Source organism: Carcharodon carcharias, chromosome 33 (assembly GCF_017639515.1).
Source record: "Carcharodon carcharias isolate sCarCar2 chromosome 33, sCarCar2.pri, whole genome shotgun sequence".
Classification (NCBI taxonomy): Eukaryota; Metazoa; Chordata; class Chondrichthyes; order Lamniformes; family Lamnidae; genus Carcharodon; species Carcharodon carcharias.
Window position 1 is genome coordinate 15,727,237 of NC_054499.1, and position 22,271 is coordinate 15,749,507.

The 22,271-nt window shown below is 52.9% G+C and overlaps 1 protein-coding gene across 1 annotated transcript in view; it reads right to left on the minus strand.

Annotated features, from left to right (window-relative positions):
* The window catches only part of LOC121272260 (TSC22 domain family protein 4-like), a 129,618-nt gene extending 114,444 nt beyond the window's left edge, over positions 1-15,174 (minus strand). Inside the window, exons 1-3 of the mRNA XM_041178797.1 lie at positions 15,046-15,174; positions 10,078-11,509; positions 6,679-6,860 (exon numbers count right to left, since the gene is read on the minus strand). Coding sequence (XP_041034731.1) covers positions 6,679-6,860; positions 10,078-11,007 — 1,112 coding nt within the window. The 5' untranslated portion in view covers positions 11,008-11,509; positions 15,046-15,174. The remainder of the gene's footprint in view (positions 1-6,678; positions 6,861-10,077; positions 11,510-15,045) is intronic.
* Between the last annotated feature and the right edge of the window lie 7,097 nt (positions 15,175-22,271).

The window sequence follows — 22,271 nt, forward strand, 5'->3', positions numbered from 1 at the left end:
TCGGAAGGTCACTAATCTTTGGAATTCTCTTCCCCAGAGAGCAGTGGAGGCTGGGTCATTGAATATATTCAAGGCTGAGTTAGACAGATTTGTTTATTGACAAGGGAGTCAAGGGTTATTGGTTTTGGGGGTGGGGGGGGGGGGGAACTGTAGTTTCGGCCAAGACCAGATCAGCCATGATCTTTTTGAGTGACGGAGCAGGCTTGGGAGATCGAATGGCCTACTCCTGCCCCTATTTATGTTCCTGTTTCCCTCAAGGGGCCCATCCGATTTCCTTTTGGAATCACCCGTTGTCTCCGCTTCCGCCGCCCTCGTGGGCAGCGAGTTCCGGGTCATTACCACTCGCTGAGGAAAAAAAAAGTGCTTTTTTTTTGGTGCATTTTCATGCCAATGACGGCCAATGAAAAGAGGATCGGTGAGAAAAAGAAACCTTAGGGAGCCCATCACAGCACTGACGGCCAGGAACGGAATCACAGTGGCTGCTTCCAGGAGGCTGACACTACACTCTGCTTTTCCAAAAGCAAACACCAGGATACCCACGGGTTCTGTCGGTTAACCACCCCCCCCCACCGGCCACCACCACAGCCCTGACCTAGCCGTACGCCACCCCACCCCTCCCAAAGACCCTCCAGGCTCCGATGGAAACATTTTCGGAAGCCGCCCGTACACGAGATCCCTTCGCCTCGGTTGGGTCAGAATGAATACGCTGCCGAGTTCTGGGCTCTGGTACTGGGAAAAGTACCAAAAGTAAAGCAGGTTTTACAAGGAGCTAACCAAAACTGAGAGGAAAGGCCGAGTAGGGTTGGGGCTCTTTCCTCGAGACGCGAGAGGTTGAGAGGCGACTGCTAGGGGTCTTTAGAATTACCAAGGGTTTTGTTAGGATGGTTGAAGGGAAGACACTCCCACGTGTTGGGGAGATTGAAACTAGGGACCATTCAATACGCAACAGTCACAGGTAAATCCAGTGGGGAATTCAGGAGAAACCTCTTCACCCAGAGAATGGGGAGAATGTGGAACTCGCTCCCACAGGGAGTGGTTGAGGTGAATACTATAGTTGCATTTAAGGGGAAGCTGGATAAACACATGGGGGGGGGGGTGGAGAGAAGAGACCAGAAGGATATAGTGTTAGGGTGAGACGAAGCAAAGGTGCGAAGAGACTTGTGTTGAGCATAAACACCAGCATGGGGCAGATGGGACGAATGGCCTGTTTCTGTGCTGTAAACCCGATGCAAATGTACGTAAAAAGAACAGAAATGGTTCTTACTCTAAAAAATGGGATGCACCGTAAAACTTTTCTGCTCTTCCGAATTCTCTTGCCTTCCTTTCATCTTCCTGTCCCTGCCACCTCTCCCACATCCTCTCCTCCTTTTAGGCTACCCCCTCAAATCCCAGTGTGGGGGCCCAGATCGTAGGCGTCAAGTCTCCCCCACCTCGATCTCTGCTTCAGCTCAGTGTCGGATTTTTAACCTCACGCCCCTCCGAAGCGGCTTGATTTTATGTTTTTTTTTAAGGTTTAAGGTGCCTCATTAATGCAAGCTGCCTACGCCACTGTTGGTAGGTGAGAGCTCCCTGCAGAGAACAGGGCTGCTAGCTTCAGAGAGTGGGAGAACCAGCGCATGTGACATGTGCTTTTAAATACAAAGGAATCAGCTGAGTGTAATAAATCACTAGTAAGTGCACTACGTACTGTACAGTCCCAGAGTAAGTTTCTTAACTGGGTAAATCCACCTATAGTAAAACACCAGGATACTCACATATGGTACAGCACCACTAGACTCACAAAACAACAACCTGCCTTTATATAGCATCTCTAATAGTAAAACATCCCCCCCCACCCCTCCCCACCAGGTGCTTAACAGGAGCATTATAAAACAAGAATGACACAGACACACAATGAGATATTGGGACAGGTCACCAAAATCTTGGCCAAAGGAGATGGGTTTTAAGAAGTGTCTTAAAGGAGGAAAATGGGATGGAGAGACGGAGGCGGGGGGGGTTGGAATTCCAAAGCTCAGGTACTCCGAGGTACGGCAGCCAATGCGGGGGAGCAATTAAAATCGAGGACGCCCAAGAGGCCAGGTTTAGGTCAGCACTGAGATCTCGGAGGGGTTGTGGAGTTGGAGGATGTGACAGGGGTGGGGAGGGGGAAGGAAGCCTTGGAGGGATTTGAAAACAAGGATGGGAATTTTAAAAATCGAGGCGTTGCTTGACCGGGAGCCAATGTAGGTCAGCGAGCGCAGGGAAGTGGGACTCGGTGCGGGTTAGGGCACAGATTCTTGGATGAGCTCAAGTTTACAAGAGTTTTAAGGAAATGCCTTCCGAAGAGGCAGGGAGGTAGTGATGTTTGGCAAGGGAACGCAGAGCCTGGATACTGAAGGCAGTGCTCTCGCCGGTCTGGTGAAGGGAAGCAGGGACATACAAGAGGCCAGAATGGCAGCGACCCCCCTCAGGATGTCAGCGCACTTCATCGTTTGAAAAGCGACATCAGGTTCCAAGCGCTGGGCCAGAGCTCAGCGTCTCTACATCCAGAGGTCAGCTTCGAACCTGATGGGCTTTTAGACCAATTCCACTCTGGTTTTACAGCACCCTTCAGCGGCAGAGAACCTGGCAACATACCACTGAGGGGAACCCGAGGCTGGAATCTCTCAATCAGGTTAAACACTATTTGGGCTCCACAGCCTGACAAAAAGGACAGAGGCATTTGCTTGCAGCAAGAGAAAGCTATTTGTTAGGCTGAGGGAGGGGGAGGGGTTGGCATGCACACAGCAGATAAGCAACTGGTGTAGCCCACATTGATTGCCAAGAGGGCTCCCTCATCGGTGAAGGCTGCAGCATCCCAGTGCCTGGGCACATCGCCACGTGACTACAGCTACGTGCAGAGCAGGCATCCATCCAGGATCAACCTGCAGCCACAGCAGTCACTGCCCTCGAGGCACAGGAAGCAGCTCCCCTCCCCTTGTTTCATCCCGGCCTCTCTGAGCCATCGGCAGTTGATGCGAAACTCGACGTGGATTCATGACAGGCCCTGGAGGGTGGGGTGAGTGAGGGAGGGTGGGGTGAGTGAGGGAGGGGGCAGGGGAGGTGCTGCCCTCCAAGAAGCTCAGATAAGAAAAGCTTGCATTTCTGTAGCACCTTGCGCGGCTTCAGGATGCCCCTAGACACTTCACAGCCAATGAATTACTTGTTGAAATGTCAGCACTCAACACTAACGAACAGCCCAATCTCCTGGACACCAGCACCAACACTTCAAAGGCTTTTCATTGGTTCTAACGCACTTTGGGGTGTCCTGAGGTCAAGAGAGGCACTGTACAAATTCTTGGAGAAGTTGGGGCTGTTATCCTTGGAGAAAAGGAGATCGAGGGGAGGTCTGATAGAGGTGTACAAGATTATGACAGGTTTAAATAAGGTAGACAAGGAAAAGCTGTTCCCGTCCGGCGCTGATGGTACAAGCACTGGGGGACACAGGTTTAAGATTTTGAGCACGAGATGCAGGTGGGGGTGTGAGGAGGAACTTTTCTCCTCTGCCAGTGGTAATGAGCTGGAACTCGCTGTCTACGAGGGTGGTGGAAGGGGAGACGAGGAATGATTCCAGAAGGGAATCAGGGACTTGAGGGGATAGGGCTGCGGGGTTGGAGTGGGGAAGCGAGGCTGATCCTGGCTGCAACTTACTGAGCTCTGATGCATGGGGCACGAACCTAAAGCAGCGGCCAACGCCGGCCCAGTGAGCGAGCAAGCCCGCCCAGAACCGACGCGAGTCAGACAAGGGGGAACACAGCACAAACGGCTGGAGAGTCAAGACCAGCTAGTAACCCCCGATAGGACAAGCGGGCTGCTGGCACAATCAGAAAACCTGGGCCTCAGTAACACGATAACCATCAATGCAGGAGGCCATTTGGACTGTCTGACTGTACAAACCTACAAGATTCCATCCCAGTACCCGACTGTCTCTCAAAACATTCCTGATCCTTATCCTTTCACAGCCTCATCCAGAAGTCAGCTCCCAGGCCACCGATCCTCTCTGTGAAGGTCTTGGCTTTATTCACTCTTCAAAATTCGCCCTCTGCTCACATCTGCACCTATTTCCCACGAGTTACTCGGCGTTACTTTATTTAACCGTCCTTAATTTTCCTCCCCTCTCAGACCTTTTCCTCCAATTCTGGCTGCTCTGAATTCACCAATTCCAGAGACTTGCTGCAAGTCTGCACGTGTCTCTGGAGGCTCCCCCCTCCCCCCCACCCAGCTACCCCCGTAAACGCTCTCACATTTCTGATGACCCCCCCCTCCCCACCCCCATCCAACTTTCAAAAGGCAGCAGTCGCCCTAAGGAAGGCGGAGCGCCTCCGACAGAACACACGCACTCTGAACTTTGCAAGGTTGTCGAAGGGGGTCCCAGTAAAAATCCTCCTCCTCAGGGTTCAAATCCCTCATCGTCTTCCCCACCACCCCCCCTCCCCTTTATCTCTGTAGCCTCCTCCAGCCCCACAACCTCCCGAAACCCTCGTGCTCCTCCAGCATCCCTGATTTTACATCGCTCCACCATCGGTGGCTGTGCCTTCAGCTGCCTGGGTCCCAAACTCTGCACTCCCCCCCTCCCCGAAACTCTCTGCAATTCCCCCCCTCCCCGAAACTCTCTGCAATTCCCCCCCTCCCCGAAACTCTCTGCAATTCCCCCCCTCCCCGAAACTCTCTGCAATTCCCCCCCTCCCCGAAACTCTCTGCAATTCCCCCCCTCCCCGAAACTCTCTGCAATTCCCCCCCTCCCCGAAACTCTCTGCAATTCCCCCCCTCCCCGAAACTCTCTGCAATTCCCCCCCCTCCCCGAAACTCTCTGCAATTCCCCCCCTCCCCGAAACTCTCTGCAATTCCCCCCCCTCCCCGAAACTCTCTGCAAATCCCCCCCCTCCCCGAAACTCTCTGCAATTCCCCCCCCTCCCCGAAACTCTCTGCAATTCCCCCCCTCCCCGAAACTCTCTGCAATCCCCCCCTCCCCGAAACTCTCTGCAATTCCCCCCCTCCCCGAAACTCTCTGCAATTCCCCCCCTCCCCGAAACTCTGCAATTCCCCCCTCCCCGAAACTCTCTGCAATTCCCCCCCTCCCCGAAACTCTCTGCAATTCCCCCCCTCCCCGAAACTCTCTGCAATTCCCCCCCCTCCCCGAAACTCTCTGCAACTCCCCCCCTCCCGAAACTCTCTGCAATTCCCCCCCTCCCCGAAACTCTCTGCAATTCCCCCCCTCCCCGAAACTCTCTGCAATTCCCCCCCTCCCTGAAACTCTCTGCCTTAAAACCTACCACAGTTTTTTTTAAAAGCAAGCTTCTGGTCACCTGTCCTAAAGTCACCTTATGTGGCTTAGTGTCAAGTTTTGTTTGCCAATCACTCCCATGAAGCGCTTCAGGATGTTTTACCATGTCACAGGGGCTAGACAAATGCGCGTTGTTGTTGCTGACCCTAATTAGCATCTCCAGTGCTCTGAAATTGCACCAGGTTACTTCTGCTACAAAACGACATGGCACATGTGTAAAGTCAGGCGTGCGTCAGGCCATGTAGTCACAAGCTAACTCACTATCTTGTATAAATAAAGAGAATAAGGAGCCTGCCCTGGTGCGAAGCAGCGAGCTATCACCAGCCTGACAAACCCCAGGCTGTGCCGTGCTTGCCCTTCCGTGTCCCTCTGCTCCCCTGAACGCTGTACAAAGGCGTCAGACATGGCTGGCTGCCAACTCTCGCGCCTCTGAACCAGAAGATCATGGGTTCAATTTGCACTCCGGAGACGTAAGCACATAATCTCAACTGACGCTCCTGCTGCTGACCTCGAGGGAGTTCTCTCCTTGGTCTCCTGGGACCAATATTCACCCCTCTCCCTCAACCGACTAAAACCGATTACCTGCTCATTTATCTCATTGCAGTTTATGGAATCATGCTGTGCGTCGTGCTACAACAGTGACTACCCCACCGTTAGTTTTTTCTTTCATGGGGACATAGGCAAGGCCAACATTTGTCGCCCATCCCTAATTGCCCCTTGAACCGAGTGGGCTCGCTCAGCCATTTCAGAGGAGGCAGTTAAGAGTCAACCACATGGCTGTGGGGGTCTGGAGTCACACGTAGGCCAGACCGTGTAACGGTAGCAGACTTCCTTTCCCTAAAAGACAGGCGTGAACCAGATTGCGACAAGTGAGGATAGTTTCATGGTCACCATTGCTGAGGCCAGCTTCACATTCCAGGTTTACTAACAGAATTTGAATTCCGCCAGCTGCTGTGGTGGGATTTGAACCGGTGTCCCCAGGGCATTCGCCTGGGCCTCTGGATTACTAAGCCCGTGACACCACCAACGCCCCACACTTTAGTGGCTTTGAAGCAGTTTGGGGGGAACCCCAAGCTTGCCATAGAGAATAAATTTCTTTTTAAACCCTAATTCCCAGTCAATGGGCCCCAACATACAGTGTCCACCCACCCATGTACACACTCACGGAACTTGCTGCATACGTGGACACCACCATTACAAATTCAGACCCCAAACGACGCAGCCTCTCGAGGCACCGCACTCCCAGGGAGTTAAGACTTTCAATCGCCCTCCGGCTCGGCAACCACTTCCGCACCCGCCAAAGCCCCCCCTCTCCCACCGAATGCAACTTCCCCCCACCCCACCCACCTCCGCTGAAAGAAAGAGGGAGGCCGTACCTGTCGTCATCACCATCTGGGTGCGTTCCAACCGACAGCATGGACTTGGCCAGGGTCTGCATGGGCGAGGTGAAGCGAAGAGAGCTGGCGACATTGGGTTCAGAGGCACGGGTCTTTCTGGAAGGGCTGCTGTCCTGGGTTAAGGGGGCCGGCGAGATGGACGTGGATCGAGGCTCAGAAAACTAGTTGGGGGGGGGGGGGGAGAAGAGACAGGAAAGAGTTATTTCCCAAAAAACAACCCTCGCAAAGAGTTCACCACCACATCATGCAACGCGAGGAAGATACGCTCAACCCAGCTCCTGGTGGCCAGTTCCGGGCACCACTTTACTGGTAGGGTAGAGAGAACCTTAGTGAGGCCACAGCTGGAGCACTGTGTGTGGCTCTGCTCGCCACATTATAGGAAGGATATGATTGCACTGGAGGGGGGGGCGCGGTGCAGAGGAGATTCACCAGGATGCTGCTTGGGATGAAACATTTAAGCTATGAAGAGAGGTTGGATAGACTTGGGTTGCTTTCGTTGGAGCAGAGAAGACTGAGGGGCGACCTGATCGAGGTGTACAAGATTATGAAGGGCATGGACAGGGTGGATAGGGAGCAGCTGTTCCCCTCAGTTGAAGGGTCAGTCACGAGGGGACATAAGATCAAGGTGAGGGGCAGGAGGTTTAGGGGGGATGTGAGGAAAAACTTTTTTACCCAGAGGGTGGTGAGGGTCTGGAATGCGCTGCCTGGGAGGGTGGTGGAGGCGGGTTGCCTCACATCCTTTAAAAAGTACCCGGATGAGCACTTGGCACGTCATAACATTCAAGGCTATGGGCCAAGTGCTGGTAAATGGGGTTAGGTAGGTAGGTCAGGTGCTTCTCACGTGTCGGTGCAGACTCGATGGGCCGAGGGGCCTCTGCTGCACTGTGTGATTCCGTGATTTAGGAAGGGTGTCAAGGCCTTGGAGAGGCTGCAGAGGAAGTTTACTTCGAATGGTTTTAGGGATGAGGGACTTCAGTTAAATGTGGAGAGATGGGAGGAGCTGGAATTGTTCTCCTTAGAGCAGGGTGGGTTAAGGGGAGGTTTAAGAGAGGCGTTCAAAATCGGGGACAGTTTTGATGGAGCAAATAAGGAGAAACTGTTTCCACTGGCAGGAGGGTCAGTAACCAGAGGGACACAGATTGAGGATGACTGGCAGAAGAAAACAGGAGGGGGAGATGGGAACCTCCTTTTAAACGCAGTTACCCAGAACGCACTGCCTGAAAGGGAAGCTTCAATAACTTTTAAAAGGGGGAACTGGGTAAATACTTCAAAGGGAAAACGCCGCAGGGCTACAGGGAGAGAGTGGCCCGCTCTTTTGAAGAGCTGGCCCAGGCGCGATGGGCCGAATGGCCTCTCCGTGCACTGCGCAGGTCTGTAATATTTTTTGGAGGGAGCGTGGTAACTTCAGCGACAATGTAAAAGGGGGAAGGCTTCGCTCAGTGGAAATGATTGAGAAGTAGAAGGAGGGGTGGGGGAAGGGAAGAGGGTAGAAAGGGTCCATCGAACCGTAACTACCCTTAACACCAATGCACTCGGGTCTGATCACAGCACAGTACGCTGCTTCTTTCCAACGGCCTGGCCTTCCCACACCCCCGCCCCCAAAGGGCACTGAGAGCTCATTCAGCTTGACTGCGTAGAAACCTTTGGCAAGATACCAGGGTAAATATTTTGAATAGACAGAAACATAGGCACGAGAGTGTTTCAACAGGTTTCAAAAGAACTCACTGAGGGGGAGGGGGGGTGGGGGGTTTGGTGGGAGGAGGTGGGGGGGGGGGGCGCCGGGGTGAGGGGCACTAGGTCACCTCAGCCAGTTCTGTCAAGAGCTCAGCCAGAAGCTGGGGGGGGGTGGTGGGGGGGAATCATTTGATGGGGGTGAAGGGAGGGCTGGGTGGGCAGTGGGATACCGAGTGATATCACTAAGTCAGCGATCCCGGTGACCAGGGAGCACAAAGCAGTCCCGGAGAGCTGTACCAACCCAGGGGGCATTAAAGCACGACCCCATCCATCCGCCCCCACCAACCACCACCCCCCCCCCCCCCCCCCCCCCCTTCACCCCTCCCCCACCCCTCCGCCGGCACCAGCTGCCCCTCCCAGGGAGCTACTTTTCACAATTTATCCCCTCGCACAATATCAAAATGGACAATCTGGTTGTGATTGCTGTGTGAAAACATGGCTGCTGCAATGCTACACAACAGTGGGTAACTCCCCCACCAGCATTTCCCGCAACCCCCCCCACCCCAGCTCCAAATATTAAAGGGTGTGAAACACTTTCTGGAGGACGGGAGATAGTTCAGAGCAGCGAGCCCCTGCCTCAGTGAACGCTGCAGCCGGGTCAGCCAACAACAGAGAGTTCTCCCAGTCCAGGCCACTGCTGCCTGCTCCTCGCACCCCGTGCCTGCTGGAGGTGGGGGGGGGGGGGGGGGGGGGCATGTGCCTGGCTGCACCAACTGCAGGATGTAGAGTGGCGCTGGGCACCCTGCCCACCGCGTGCTGCAGCTTGGAATGTGCCGCTCAACTCAGGACTTGTTTGTAACCAGCAACCGCGTACAAACGCCCCACCACCACCCACCGCCACACACCACCGCCCCCCCCCACCAACACCCCCTCCCCCCACCAACACCCCCTCCCCCCACAACACCCCCTCCCCCCCACAACACCTCCTCCCCCCCACAATACCCCCTCCCACCCCAACACCCCCTCCTCCCCCAACACCCCCTCCTCCCCCCAACACCCCCTCCTCCCCCAACACCCCCTCCTCACCAACACCCCCTCCCCCCACCAACACCCCCTCCCCCCCACCAACACCCCCTCCCCCCCCCAACACCCCCCTCCCCCCACCAACACCGCCCCCCCACCAACACCCCCCTCCCCCCACCAACACCCCCCTCCCCCCACCAACACCCCCTCCCCCCCCCAACACGCCCTCCCCCCCAACACGCCCTCCCCCCCCAACACGCCCTCCCCCCCAACACCCCCTCCCCCCCAACACCCCCTCCTCACCAACACCCCCTCCTCACCAACACCCCCTCCTCACCAACACCCCCTCCTCACCAACACCCCCTCACCGCCCCTCACCAACACTCCCTCACCACCCCCCCCCACCAACACCCCCTCACCGCCCCCCCCACCAACACCCCCTTACCCCCCTACCAACACCCCCTCACCGCCCCCCCCCCACCACCCCCCGCAACACCCCCTCACTGCCCCCCCACCAACACCCGTTCACCGCCCTACACCCCCTCACTGCCCCCCCCCCAACACCCGTTCACCGCCCTCCTCCCCCCCCCCACCCGTTCACCGCCCTCCTCCCCCCCCCCCCCCCACCCCCCCCCCACCCCCCACAACACCCCCCTCCCGCCAAAGGCCTGCTGCACTTGCCTTTCTCACTGCTCCCTGCTCCCCGGACGAGGGCTGGTTCACATTCGGCGGGAGCTGCTTGGCAGCGGCCTGCTCCCCGGCGGCCGCCTTGGCTCCGAGCGGCGGCGCCGGGCCGGCCTTCGCTTCCTCCTTCGGCGCTGCCCCGGCCGGCGTGCCTCCCTCGCCCTTGGGGGCGCCGGCCTCCCCTCGGGCAGCCCGGGGAGGGCTGGAGGGGGCCGGCGCGCCCGGCGGGCGATCGGGGCCGGCCGGCCCCTCCGAGCTCAACGTCTTGGCCGCCTGGACGAACGGGTGCAAGGGGTGGCCGGCGGCCGGAGCCTTCCCTCGCGGCGAGTCCGCCTGGCTGGGCAGCGGCGGCGACCCCTGGCTCTTGGGCGCGTGCAGCTTGGGCCGGAGCTGGCCGACGGCCTTGTGGGCGAAGCCGCCGACCTCCAGGTGAGAGTCCAGTGAGTTGACGTGCCGGGCGCCATCCAAGACTTTGGCCAGCACGTGGCCGTCCAGGTCCCTGTCGTACAAGTCCACGCAGGTCCAGCGCCCCCGGCGGTAAGGCTCCCCCAGGCCGTGGTCCAGCTTCACCACCCGGAAGCGCGAGCTGCAGGAGCCGCCACCGGCCAGCGCGGGCGGGCAGGGGGTCCTCGGGGGCGCCTTGGAGGCCTCGGGCGGCGCCGCCACCGCCGCGCCTCCACCCCCACCGCCGGCCGGCGGGCTGGCCGCCTCCCCGGCGGGAGGGGGCGGTATCGTCCGATCGGCGCCCGCCGGCTCGGGCGGGGTGGGGTGCCCCCCGGGCGGGCAGCCGGGCCCTCCGTTCACCAGGGGGGCGAACTCCGCCTCGCCGTTCGGCGGCTCCTTCGAGGCTTCTCCCCCACCGTCGCCGCCGTCGTACTCCGAGGTGACGCTGGTGATCTGAAAGCCGCTCTTCTTCTTCCCGATCATCGTCTGGGAGTTCTCCTCGTCACGCACACACACAAAAAAAAAAGACACAAGTCTCCGGTTTCCACCGCTCTCTCCCCCGCCCCCCCCCTCCTCCCGCCCCACCCCGTGACGCCAACCCTAGCCGCTCAGCTCCCACATCTCCGACTGGCTAATTCTCCAAAGGCTCCCCTCGGATCCAAAAGGCAAGCGATACAGGGGAGGGAGACAGAGAGAGAGAGAGAGAGAGAGGGAGGGAGGGAGCGGAAGCGGCCTCGGCTCACGAGGCGCCGGACTCAGAGCCAACGGGCATTCTGCATGCCGACGGAATTGTTCCACATCTCCGCGGAGGAGGAGGAGGAGGAGGCGTGAGCGAGGGGGCCCCCCTGGGCAACGGTCAGCCACTAGTCCTCCGGCTGGGAGAGGGTGCCATGGGGGCGGCGGGCAAACACTGGCTGGAAACTCTCGACCCTGGGCTGCGGTCGTCCTCCGAGTCGGTGAGAAAGGAAAAATTCGGTCACGTAACCTGCGAGGCAAAGAGAGGGGCAGATGAGTTCCTTCATAAGCAACAGGTACACCCTACCCCACTAAAATAAACACGAGGCACAATTCAATTTAGACCGTAAGCTCTTACAGCTCAGGCGGTGGCCATTCGGCCCATCACGCCTGTGCTGGCTCTTTGAAAGAGCTGTCCAATTAGTGCCCCGACTTCGCCCTGCTAAATATCCCTTTCCAGGTATTGATCCAGTTCCCCTCTTGAAAGCTGTTACTGGATCTTCTTCCGCTGTCCTAACAGGCAGTGTATCCCATTTGCTACGTCAGAAATCCCTCCCATTCCCCTCTCTCCCTCCTCTGCCAAATTCTCCGAAATCAGAGAGGGATGCAGCACAGAAAGGGGCCATTCGGCCCATGGCCAACTGTGCCCTCTGGTTACCGCCTGCCAGCGGACACTGTTTCCCCTCACTAACAGCATCTCCGAGGAAAGACATGCATTGACAGCATCTTTCACGTGCACCAGTCACACCTCCCCCCCCCCCCACCTCCACCCACACAAAGTGCTTTGCAACCAATGAGGTACCTTTTTGAAGTTTAGTCTACCCTGTAACGTAGGGATCGTGGCAGCCGACTTGTGCACAGCAAGCTCCCACAAACAGCAACAGGATGATCATAGGACCATAAGACATAGGAGCAGAAATTAGGCCAATCGGCCCATCGAGTCTGCTCTGCCATTCAATCATGGCTGATAAGTTTCTCAACCCCATTCTCCCGCCTTCTCCCCGTAACCTTTGATCCCTTTACCAATCAAGAATCTATCTATCTCGGTCTTAAATACACTCAACGGCCTGGCCTCCATAGCCTTCTGTGGCAATGAATTCCATAGATTCACCACTCTCTGGCTAAAGAAGTTTCTCCTCATCTCTGTTCTAAAAGGTCTTCCCTTTACTCTGAGGCTGTGCCCTCGGGTCCTAGTCTCTCCTACTAATAGAAACATCTTCCCATGTCCACTCTATCCAGGCCTTTCAGTATTCTGTAAGTTTCAATCAGATCCCCCCTCATCCTTCTAAATTCCATCGAGTATACACCCAGAGTCCTCAAACGTTCCTCATATGTTAAGCCTGACCTGTTGTAGGCAACAGTGCGAACAGACCAGCTGGTTATTATCACTTTGCTGTTTGTGGGAGCTTGCTGTGTGCAATTCAGCAGCCACTTTACTTATTTTACAGCAGTGATTACACTTCAAAGGCAATTCATTTGCTGTGCTGCGCTTTGGAACACGCCAAGGAGTAAGATTAAAAGGTAAGTGTATCCATTATTAACTCTTTCAAAATTTGTAAAGTTCCCTTGACCTTCTCAATAATGAGAACAATCCCAGCCTCTCCACTCTCCCTGCATGAATGAAAAATGCCACTCTCAATTCTAAACAGCAATTCAAAGGTTGTTAACATTTCAAAGTCTAATTATAACACATTTCAATTATCGGAGCTTCCAAAATAATGATAATCCAAATGGACCAATTAATATCAACGGATTTCAAGTTAAAGTTAGGTGACAATTAGATGCAATAGGTGCAATTTGAGCACAGCCGGTTAAATCCTGGCAACGCAGCCGGTTAAATCCCAGCGACGCTCGGGCACAACCGGTTAAATTCTGAAGACATTTCGGTGCAATAGGTTAAAGTCAGGTGAAGTTTAAATGCAGCATGTTAAATTCTGGCAAGCTTTTGACGCGAGAGCTTAAATTCTGGTAAAGTTTTGACGCGAGAGCTTAAATTCTGGTAAAGTTTTGACGCGAGAGGTTAAATTCTGGTAAAGTTCTGACGCGAGAGGTTAAATTCTGGTAAAGTTCTGACGCGAGAGGTTAAATTCTGGTAAAGTTCTGACGCGAGAGGTTAAATTCTGGTAAAGTTCTGACGCGAGAGGTTAAATTCTGGTAAAGTTCTGACGCGAGAGGTTAAATTCTGGTAAAGTTCTGACGCGAGAGGTTAAATTCTGGTAAAGTTCTGACGCGAGAGGTTAAATTCTGGTAAAGTTTTGACGCGAGAGGTTAAATTCTGGTAAAGTTTTGACGCGAGAGGTTAAATTCTGGTAAAGTTCTGACGCGAGAGGTTAAATTCTGGTAAAGTTCAGACGCGAGAGGTTAAATTCTGGTAAAGTTCAGACGCGAGAGGTTAAATTCTGGTAAAGTTTTGACGCGAGAGGTTAAATTCTGGTAAAGTTTTGACGCGGTAGGTTAAATTCTGGTAAAGTTTTGACGCGAGAGCTTAAATTCTGGTAAAGTTTTGACGCGAGAGCTTAAATTCTGGTAAAGTTTTGACGCGAGAGCTTAAATTCTGGTAAAGTTTTGACGCGAGAGCTTAAATTCTGGTAAAGTTTTGACGCGAGAGCTTAAATTCTGGTAAAGTTTTGACGCGAGAGCTTAAATTCTGGTAAAGTTTTGACGCGGTAGGTTAAATTCTGGTAAAGTTTTGACGCGAGAGCTTAAATTCTGGTAAAGTTTTGACGCGAGAGCTTAAATTCTGGTAAAGTTTTGACGCGAGAGCTTAAATACTGGTAAAGTTTTGACGCGAGAGCTTAAATTCTGGTAAAGTTTTGACGCGAGAGCTTAAATTCTGGTAAAGTTTTGACGCGAGAGCTTAAATTCTGGTAAAGTTTTGACGCGAGAGCTTAAATTCTGGTAAAGTTTTGACGCGAGAGCTTAAATTCTGGTAAAGTTTTGACGCGAGAGCTTAAATTCTGGTAAAGTTTTGACGCGAGAGCTTAAATTCTGGTAAAGTTTTGACGCGAGAGCTTAAATTCTGGTAAAGTTTTGACGCGAGAGCTTAAATTCTGGTAAAGTTTTGACGCGAGAGCTTAAATTCTGGTAAAGTTTTGACGCGAGAGCTTAAATTCTGGTAAAGTTTTGACGCGATAGGTTAAATTCTGGTAAAGTTTTGACGCGATAGGTTAAATTCTGGTAAAGTTTTGACGCGATAGGTTAAATTCTGGTAAAGTTTTGACGCGATAGGTTAAATTCTGGTAAAGTTTTGACGCGATAGGTTAAATTCTGGTAAAGTTTTGACGCGATAGGTTAAATTCTGGTAAAGTTTTGACGCGATAGGTTAAATTCTGGTAAAGTTTTGACGCGATAGGTTAAATTCTGGTAAAGTTTTGATGCAAGAGGTTAAATTCTGGTAAAGTTTAGATGCAATAGGTTAAATTCTGGTAAAGTTTAGGTGCAATAGGTTAAATTCAGGTGCAATTTAGACACAGGAGGTTAGATTTAGGTGGGATAGGTTAAAACTCAGGTTAGATTTGGAGGAAACAGGTTCAGTTCCAAACTTTGGTGGCCCCTAAATAATTGTAGCCCAAGCGGGAAGGAGGAGTTTCGTGTGAAGCAGCTCCAGCCCCCGGGCTGGAAACTTTCTGTGGCCTCGGGGCTCCCTCCCTGTCCAGGGCAAGGCCTCAAGCCTCGGAGTTTCCTGCTGCCTCCGCCCCCCTCCCTCCCCCTGCGCCTCGCACCCCGGCCGGTAGCGGGTGCTCGGCCTCCTCCCCCCCCCACCGGGTCGCAATGGACGGGGCTCACCTGTCGGGTCCTGCCCTCCTCGGGCTGCGCCGGTCGGTTCCCCCCACCCCCCTGCCCCCAGCTCGCTCGGCCGCGCCGTTCAAGACCTTCCTCCCTCGGGCCGCTGTTGACAACTTTCCACCAGCGGGAGGGAAATCCCGCCTCCCGGCCCGCCGCCGCCGCCGCCGCCGCGCACCCATTGGCCCGGCCCGCCGCAGGTGCCCCCCGCCCATTGGCCGGGGTCCGCTGTCAATCCCGCGCCGCTCCGCCCACCTCGCCGGCGGCCGCCGCTCAGGCAGGGGGCTCGCTCTCCATTGGCGGATCGGGCTGTCCGTCAGAGAGAGTGACCCCCCCTAAAAGGCCCACCCCCCCCCACCCCCCACAACCACTCAAATCCCGCCCACCCCCTTCTCCTTCCCTCGCATCCCGCCCCCTGACACCGCCCACTCTGCCTGTCAGTTATCACCACACCATGCGGTGATTGGTCAAATCGTAATCGACGTTTACGCCATTGGCGTTTTATTGGCTAACCACCACCCCCCCACTATTGATTGAGCTTATAGCGGCTCCCAGGGAATAGCCAATCAGACACGAGTTTACACTGGCACGGTTAGGCGGCTCCTCTTGGAACGAGCGCTCTGATTGGCCACTGTCACAGGGCTCCCCGAGTGGAACCGACGCATGTGCGGTAATAACCCCTGATGGAAAGTGGTGACGTGCTCAAAGCTGCATTAAATTTACCCCTTCCCAAAATAAACCCTCCCCAAAATACCCACTCCCAAAAATAAACCCTCCCCAAAATAAACCCTCCCCAAAATAAACCCTCCCCAAAATACCCACTCCCAAAAATAAACCCTCCGCAAAATACCCCTTCCCAAAAATAAACCCTCCGCAAAATATACCCCGTCCCAAAATAAACCCTCCCCAAAATATACCCCCTCCCAAAATACCCCCTCCCAAAAATAAACCCTCCCCAAAATAAACCCTCCCAAAATAAACCCTCCCCAAAATAAACCCTCCCAAAAATAAACCCTCCCCAAAATAAACCCTCCCCAAAATAAACCCTCCCAAAAATAAACCCTCCCCAAAATAACCCCTTCCCAAAATAAACCCTCCCCAAAATATACCCCCTCCCAAAATAAACCCTCCCCAAAATATACCCCCTCCCAAAATACCCCCTCCCAAAAATAAACCCTCCCCAAAATAAACCCTCCCAAAATACCCACTCCCAAAAATAAACCCTCCGCAAAATACCCCTTCCCCAAAATAAACCCTCCCCAAAATAACCCCTTCCCAAAATAAACCCTCCCCAAAATATACCCCCTCCCAAAATAAACCCTCCCCAAAATATACCCCCTCCCAAAATACCCACTCCCAAAAATAAACCCTCCGCAAAATACCCCTTCCCCAAAATAAACCCTCCCCAAAATAACCCCTTCCCAAAATAAACCCTCCCCAAAATAAACCCTCCCCAAAATAACCCCTTCCCAAAATAAACCCTCCCCAAAATAAACCCTCCCCAAAATAAACCCTCCCCAAAATAAACCCTCCCCAAAATACTCCCTCCCCAAAATACCCACTCCCCAAAATACCCACTCCCCAAAATAAACCCTCCCCAAAATACCCACTCCCCAAAATACCCACTCCCCAAAATAAACCCTCCCCAAAATACCCACTCCCCAAAATAAACCCTCCCCAAAATAAACCCTCCCCAAAATAAACCCTCCCCAAAATACCCACTCCCCAAAATAAACCCTCCCCAAAATAAACCCTCCCCAAAATACTCCCTCCCCAAAATACCCACTCCCCAAAATAAACCCTCCCCAAAATAAACCCTCCCCAAAATACCCACTCCCCAAAATAAACCCTCCCCAAAATAAACCCTCCCCAAAATACCCACTCCCAAAAATAAACCCTCCCCAAAATAAACCCTCCCCAAAATAAACCCTCCCCAAAATACCCACTCCCCAAAATAAACCCTCCCCAAAATAAACCCTCCCCAAAATACCCACTCCCAAAAATGAACCCTCCCCAAAATAAACCCTCCCCAAAATACTCCCTCCCAAAATAAACCCTCCCCAAAATAAACCCTCCCCAAAATAAACCCTCCCCAAAATACCCACTCCCAAAAATAAACCCTCCCCAAAATAAACCCTCCCCAAAATACCCACTCCCCAAAATAAACCCTCCCCAAAATAAACCCTCCCCAAAATAAACCCTCCCCAAAATACCCACTCCCAAAAATAAACCCTCCCCAAAATAAACCCTCCCCAAAATAAACCCTCCCCAAAATACCCACTCCCAAAAATAAACCCTCCCCAAAATAAACCCTCCCCAAAATAAACCCTCCCCAAAATACCCACTCCCAAAAATAAACCCTCCCCAAAATAAACCCTCCCCAAAATACTCCCTCCCAAAATAAACCCTCCCCAAAATAAACCCTCCCCAAAATAAACCCTCCCCAAAATACCCACTCCCAAAAATAAACCCTCCCCAAAATAAACCCTCCCCAAAATAAACCCTCCCCAAAATACCCACTCCCAAAATAAACCCTGCCCAAAATAAACCCTCCCCAAAATACTCCCTCCCAAAATAAACCCTCCCCTAAATACCCCCTCCCAAAAATAAACCCTCCCCAAAATAAACCCTCCCCAAAATAAACCCTCCCCAAAATACCCACTCCCAAAAATAAACCCTCCCCAAAATAAACCCTCCCCAAAATACCCACTCCCAAAAATAAACCCTCCCCAAAATAAACCCTCCCCAAAATACTCCCTCCCAAAATAAACCCTCCCCTAAATACCCCATCCCAAAAATAAACCCTCCCCAAAATAAACCCTCCCCAAAATACTCCCTCCCAAAATAAACCCTCCCCTAAATACCCCCTCCCAAAAATAAACCCTTCCCAAAATACCCCATCCCAAAAATACCCTGTCCCCAAAATACCCACTCCCAAAAATAAACCCTCCCCAAAATAAACCCTCCCCTAAATACCCCCTCCCAAAAATAAACCATTCCCAAAATACCCCATCCCAAAAATACCCTGTCCCCAAAATACCCCCTCCCAAAAATAAACCCTCCCCAAAATAAACCCTCCCCAAAATACTCCCTCCCAAAATAAACCCTCCCCTAAATACCCCCTCCCAAAAATAAACCCTTCCCAAAATACCCTATCCCAAAAATACCCTGTCCCCAAAATACCCCCTCCCCAAAATAAACCCTCCCCAAAAAACCCCCTCCCAAAATAAACCCTCCCCAAAATAAACCCTCCACAAAATAAACCCTCCCAAGATACCCCTTCCCAAAATAAACCCACCCCAAAATACCCCCTCCCAAAAATAAACCCTCCCCAAAATAAACCCTCCCCAAAATACCCCATCTCCAAAATACCCACTCCCAAAATAACCCCTCCCAAATAAACTCTCCCCAAAATAACCCCTCCAAAAATATACTCCCCCAAAATATACCCCCTCCCAAAATATCACTTCCCAGAATTACCCACCCCCAAAACAAGCCCTCCTAAAATAAACCTTCCTCAATATAAACCCTCCCCAAAATACCCCCTCCCCAAAATACCCCTCCACAAAATATCCTTTCACAAAAATATCCCCTCCCAAAATAAACCCTCTCAAATGCAGGTAACACAGCAGCCAATTTGCGCACAGCAAGCTCCCACCAAAAGCAAGGTGACATTGACCAGGTGTCCTGTTTCTGTGTCCTTGATTGAGGGATAAAAAGCAGCAGGCGGACTGGGGAGAACCTGTGTACCTTTCATGGGATCTGATCAGAGTCTGCCAGGGAGGGCAGAAAGGACCTCAGTCCTTGTCCAAAAAGGACAGAACCACCAACAGTGCAGCACTCCCTCAGTACTGCACTGCCACTCTTAATTTTTATGCTCAAGTCGTGGAGTGGTACTCAAACCCAGAATGTTGTGACTTGGGGGCAAGAGGTGCTAGCACCCGAACCACACGTCCTTCTGATATACTGTGTCTCTCGACAATGCCGGTGCCCATCTGTGCTTGTGCATTTGACCATGCATGCGCAGGCACCATTGACACCATTGGCCGCAGGCGACAGATCCGAACGGCTCCCTGCCAATGGGGCTGCTGCCTTCCTTAGCCCAGTGCCGCGCAGGGCTAAAGCATTTGGGTGCTAGGCAGCCCCAGGGCTGAAGAAAATGCCCGATTTGACCTTTAAAGCTACGTAGAAACCTACACAGGCCCCTGTGCTGTGTCGGCGGCAAACACAGCCTTTTTGATATAAGAGAAGGTGACCGAGATGGGAGGGAGGCTTTGAAAGCTGGCCTTGCAGAGCCACCTGGTGGCTGGATCTCAGCGTAGCAGCGTGACAGTTGACATAGCAAAATCGAATGGAAAATCCTGACATAGCAATTTACCTTAGGGATTGCAGAAAGGAAACTGTAAGCAAAACTTATGACAGAAGACAGTGAGTGTGTGGATGGGAAATGTTTTCTTTATTCAAGATATACAAAACACAAAATAACTTGCCCTTCTGTCAAGTTCACCATGATTTCCGGACTAAAAGATTATGTCACATTTTGAAACTGCATCAAATATCTATTTTTGGGTAACCATTTTTAACCAGACCTAAATCCAATGATTATTATCATCAATGGAAGGTGTCAGTGAAATGTCAGAGGTACCTGGATTAATTATTTCCAAATGTCTTGACACTCAATGGCATCCCCCACTGTCAACATTTTGGGGGTTACCATTGACCAGAAACTGAACTGGACCAGCCCCATAAATACTGTGGCTACAAGAGCAGGTCAGAGGCTGGGAATCCTGTGGTGAGTAACTCACCTCCTGACTCCCCAAAGCTTGTCCATCATCTACAAGGTACAAGTCAGGAGTGTGATGGAATACTCCCTACTTGCCTGGATGAGTGCAGCTCCCACAACTCTCAAGAAGCTCAACACCATCCAGGACAAAGCAGCCCCACTTGATTGGCACCCCATCCACAAACATTCATTCCCTCCACCACCGACGCACAGTAGCAGCAGTGTGTGTCCCATCTACAAGATGCACTGCAGGAACTCACCAAGGCTCCTTAGGCAGCAATTTACAAGCCCACGACCACTACCATCCAGAAGGATAAGGGCAGCAGACACATGGGAACACCACCACCTGGAAGTTCCCTTCCAAGTCACTCACCATCCTGACTTGGAAACATATCGGCCGTTCCTTCACTGTCACTGGGTCAAAATCCTGGAACTCCCTCCCTAACAGCACTGTGGGTGTACCTACACCACATGGACTGCAGCAGTTCAAGAAGGCAGCTCACCAGCACCTTCTCAAGGGGTAATTAGGGATGGGCAATAAATGCTGGACATTCCATGAATGAATAAAAAAGATGTGTTTCTAAATCTGCAACTTGTACCGTTTTTAAACGATCACCTTGTCGTGTTAATGAAGATGCGTATCGTGGGTAACCTGCGCAATCTAACCTAAAAACTAGCAGGCTTGGCAGAGCTGTTATGCAAACTGAATTCAACGTGAACAAAGAGGTGAACACAGCAACAACCAGAAACAGGCCCACAAACAACGGCCACAAGGTAAGAAACGAAAACAGAAATTGCTGGAAAAACTCAGCAGGTCTGGCAGCATCTGTGGAGAGGGAGACAGAGGTAACGTTTCGAGTCCGTATGACTCTTCATCCGAGTCATTCCTCATTTTGCTTTTAGGCCACCGGGTAAGGGACAAAAATATCTTTAGGATCCTTAGACTGGTCGGGGGGTGGGGCAAGCAGAAATTCCAAATAATGGGCCTGGGGATAGAGCAGGAATGTGAGATAGGCAGCCCGAATTTACTGACCTGAACCCTGGACAAAGCACAAACAGATAGAACAGAAAACACTGCTTCCTATGGAATAGGCCTCCAAGTAGTTGGCTTGGCAGCTAGCGGACTATCCAACACCCTCCCCCCCTCACTTTGTCCTGAAAGCTATGACGTAAGGATGGGGACTAATGTTTTTCGAAATACTCAAGGACTCATTGCTCCCCCACCACCTCCCCACCCCCGTCCGACTTTGGAAAGACCCCGATGTCCCCGTGTCAATATCAACCCCTGGACCTGACCTTAAAAGGGGCCTAAAAGAGAGCCCAGTTTCACCGTGAGGTCACAGGGCTGCCAGGGTCAGGAGCAGGTGCTGGCCTGGCCGTCGAGCCAGGCGGCAGAGGCCGCACAGGAGGAAGGTCTGGATTCAGACCGAGGAAACCCTCAGCAGGGTAGGGCCAAGAGCTAACCGAGATGCCCCAGGCGAGGGGCAGATTCCTCCAAGGCTCCCACCATGTGAGAAGATGCTCAGCGCAGCAGGGCACGCGTGACCCGGCCATGTTCCGTTAATGTGCTGATGCTCAGACGCACTGGACAGAGGAACAGGAGGGAGGCCATTCAGCCCCTCGAGCCTGTTCTGTTATTCAATGGGGTCATGGCTGACCTGCGATCTTACTCCACACGCCGACCTTTGCCCCTGACCCTTTGAGACCTGCGCTGAACAAAAACCTCTCAATCCCAGATTTGAAACGAGCAATCGGCCTGGCACCAGTTGCCGTTTGTGGAAGAGAGACCAAACGTCTCCCACCCTCGGCCTGTGGAAGCGTTTCCTCATTTCACTCCTGAATGGCCTGGCTGTAATTTTTAGACTCTGCCGCCTCGACCCCAGACTCCCCCAAACCAGCTGAAAATCGTTTCTCTCCAGGCGTTGATGTTCGAAGAGATAAAAACAAAAAAACTGCGGATGCTGGAAATCCAAAACAAAAACAGAATTACCTGGAAAAACTCAGCAGGTCTGGCCGCATCGGCGGAGAAGAAAAGAGTTGATGTTTCGAGTCCTCATGACCCTTCGACAGAACTAGGTGACTCCCAGGAAGGGGTGAAATATAACCTGGTTTAAGGTGGGGGGGAGGGGGGTGGGTGGGTTGGGTGGGGGGAGAGAAGTGGATGGGGGTGGTGTGGTTGTAGGGACAAATAAGCTTATATTTCACCCCTTCCTGAGATTCACCTAGTTCGGTCGAAGGGTCATGAGGACTCGAAACGTCAACTCTTTTCTTCTCTGCCGATGCTGCCAGACCTGCTGAGTTTTTCCAGGTAATTCTGTTTTTGTTTTGGATTTGAAAGAGACTTGGGCGTGTTTGTACAAGGAACGCAGAATGTTAACATGCAGGTGCGGCAAGCAATTAGAAAGGCAAATGGCATGTTGGCCTTTATTGCAAAGGAGATTGGAGT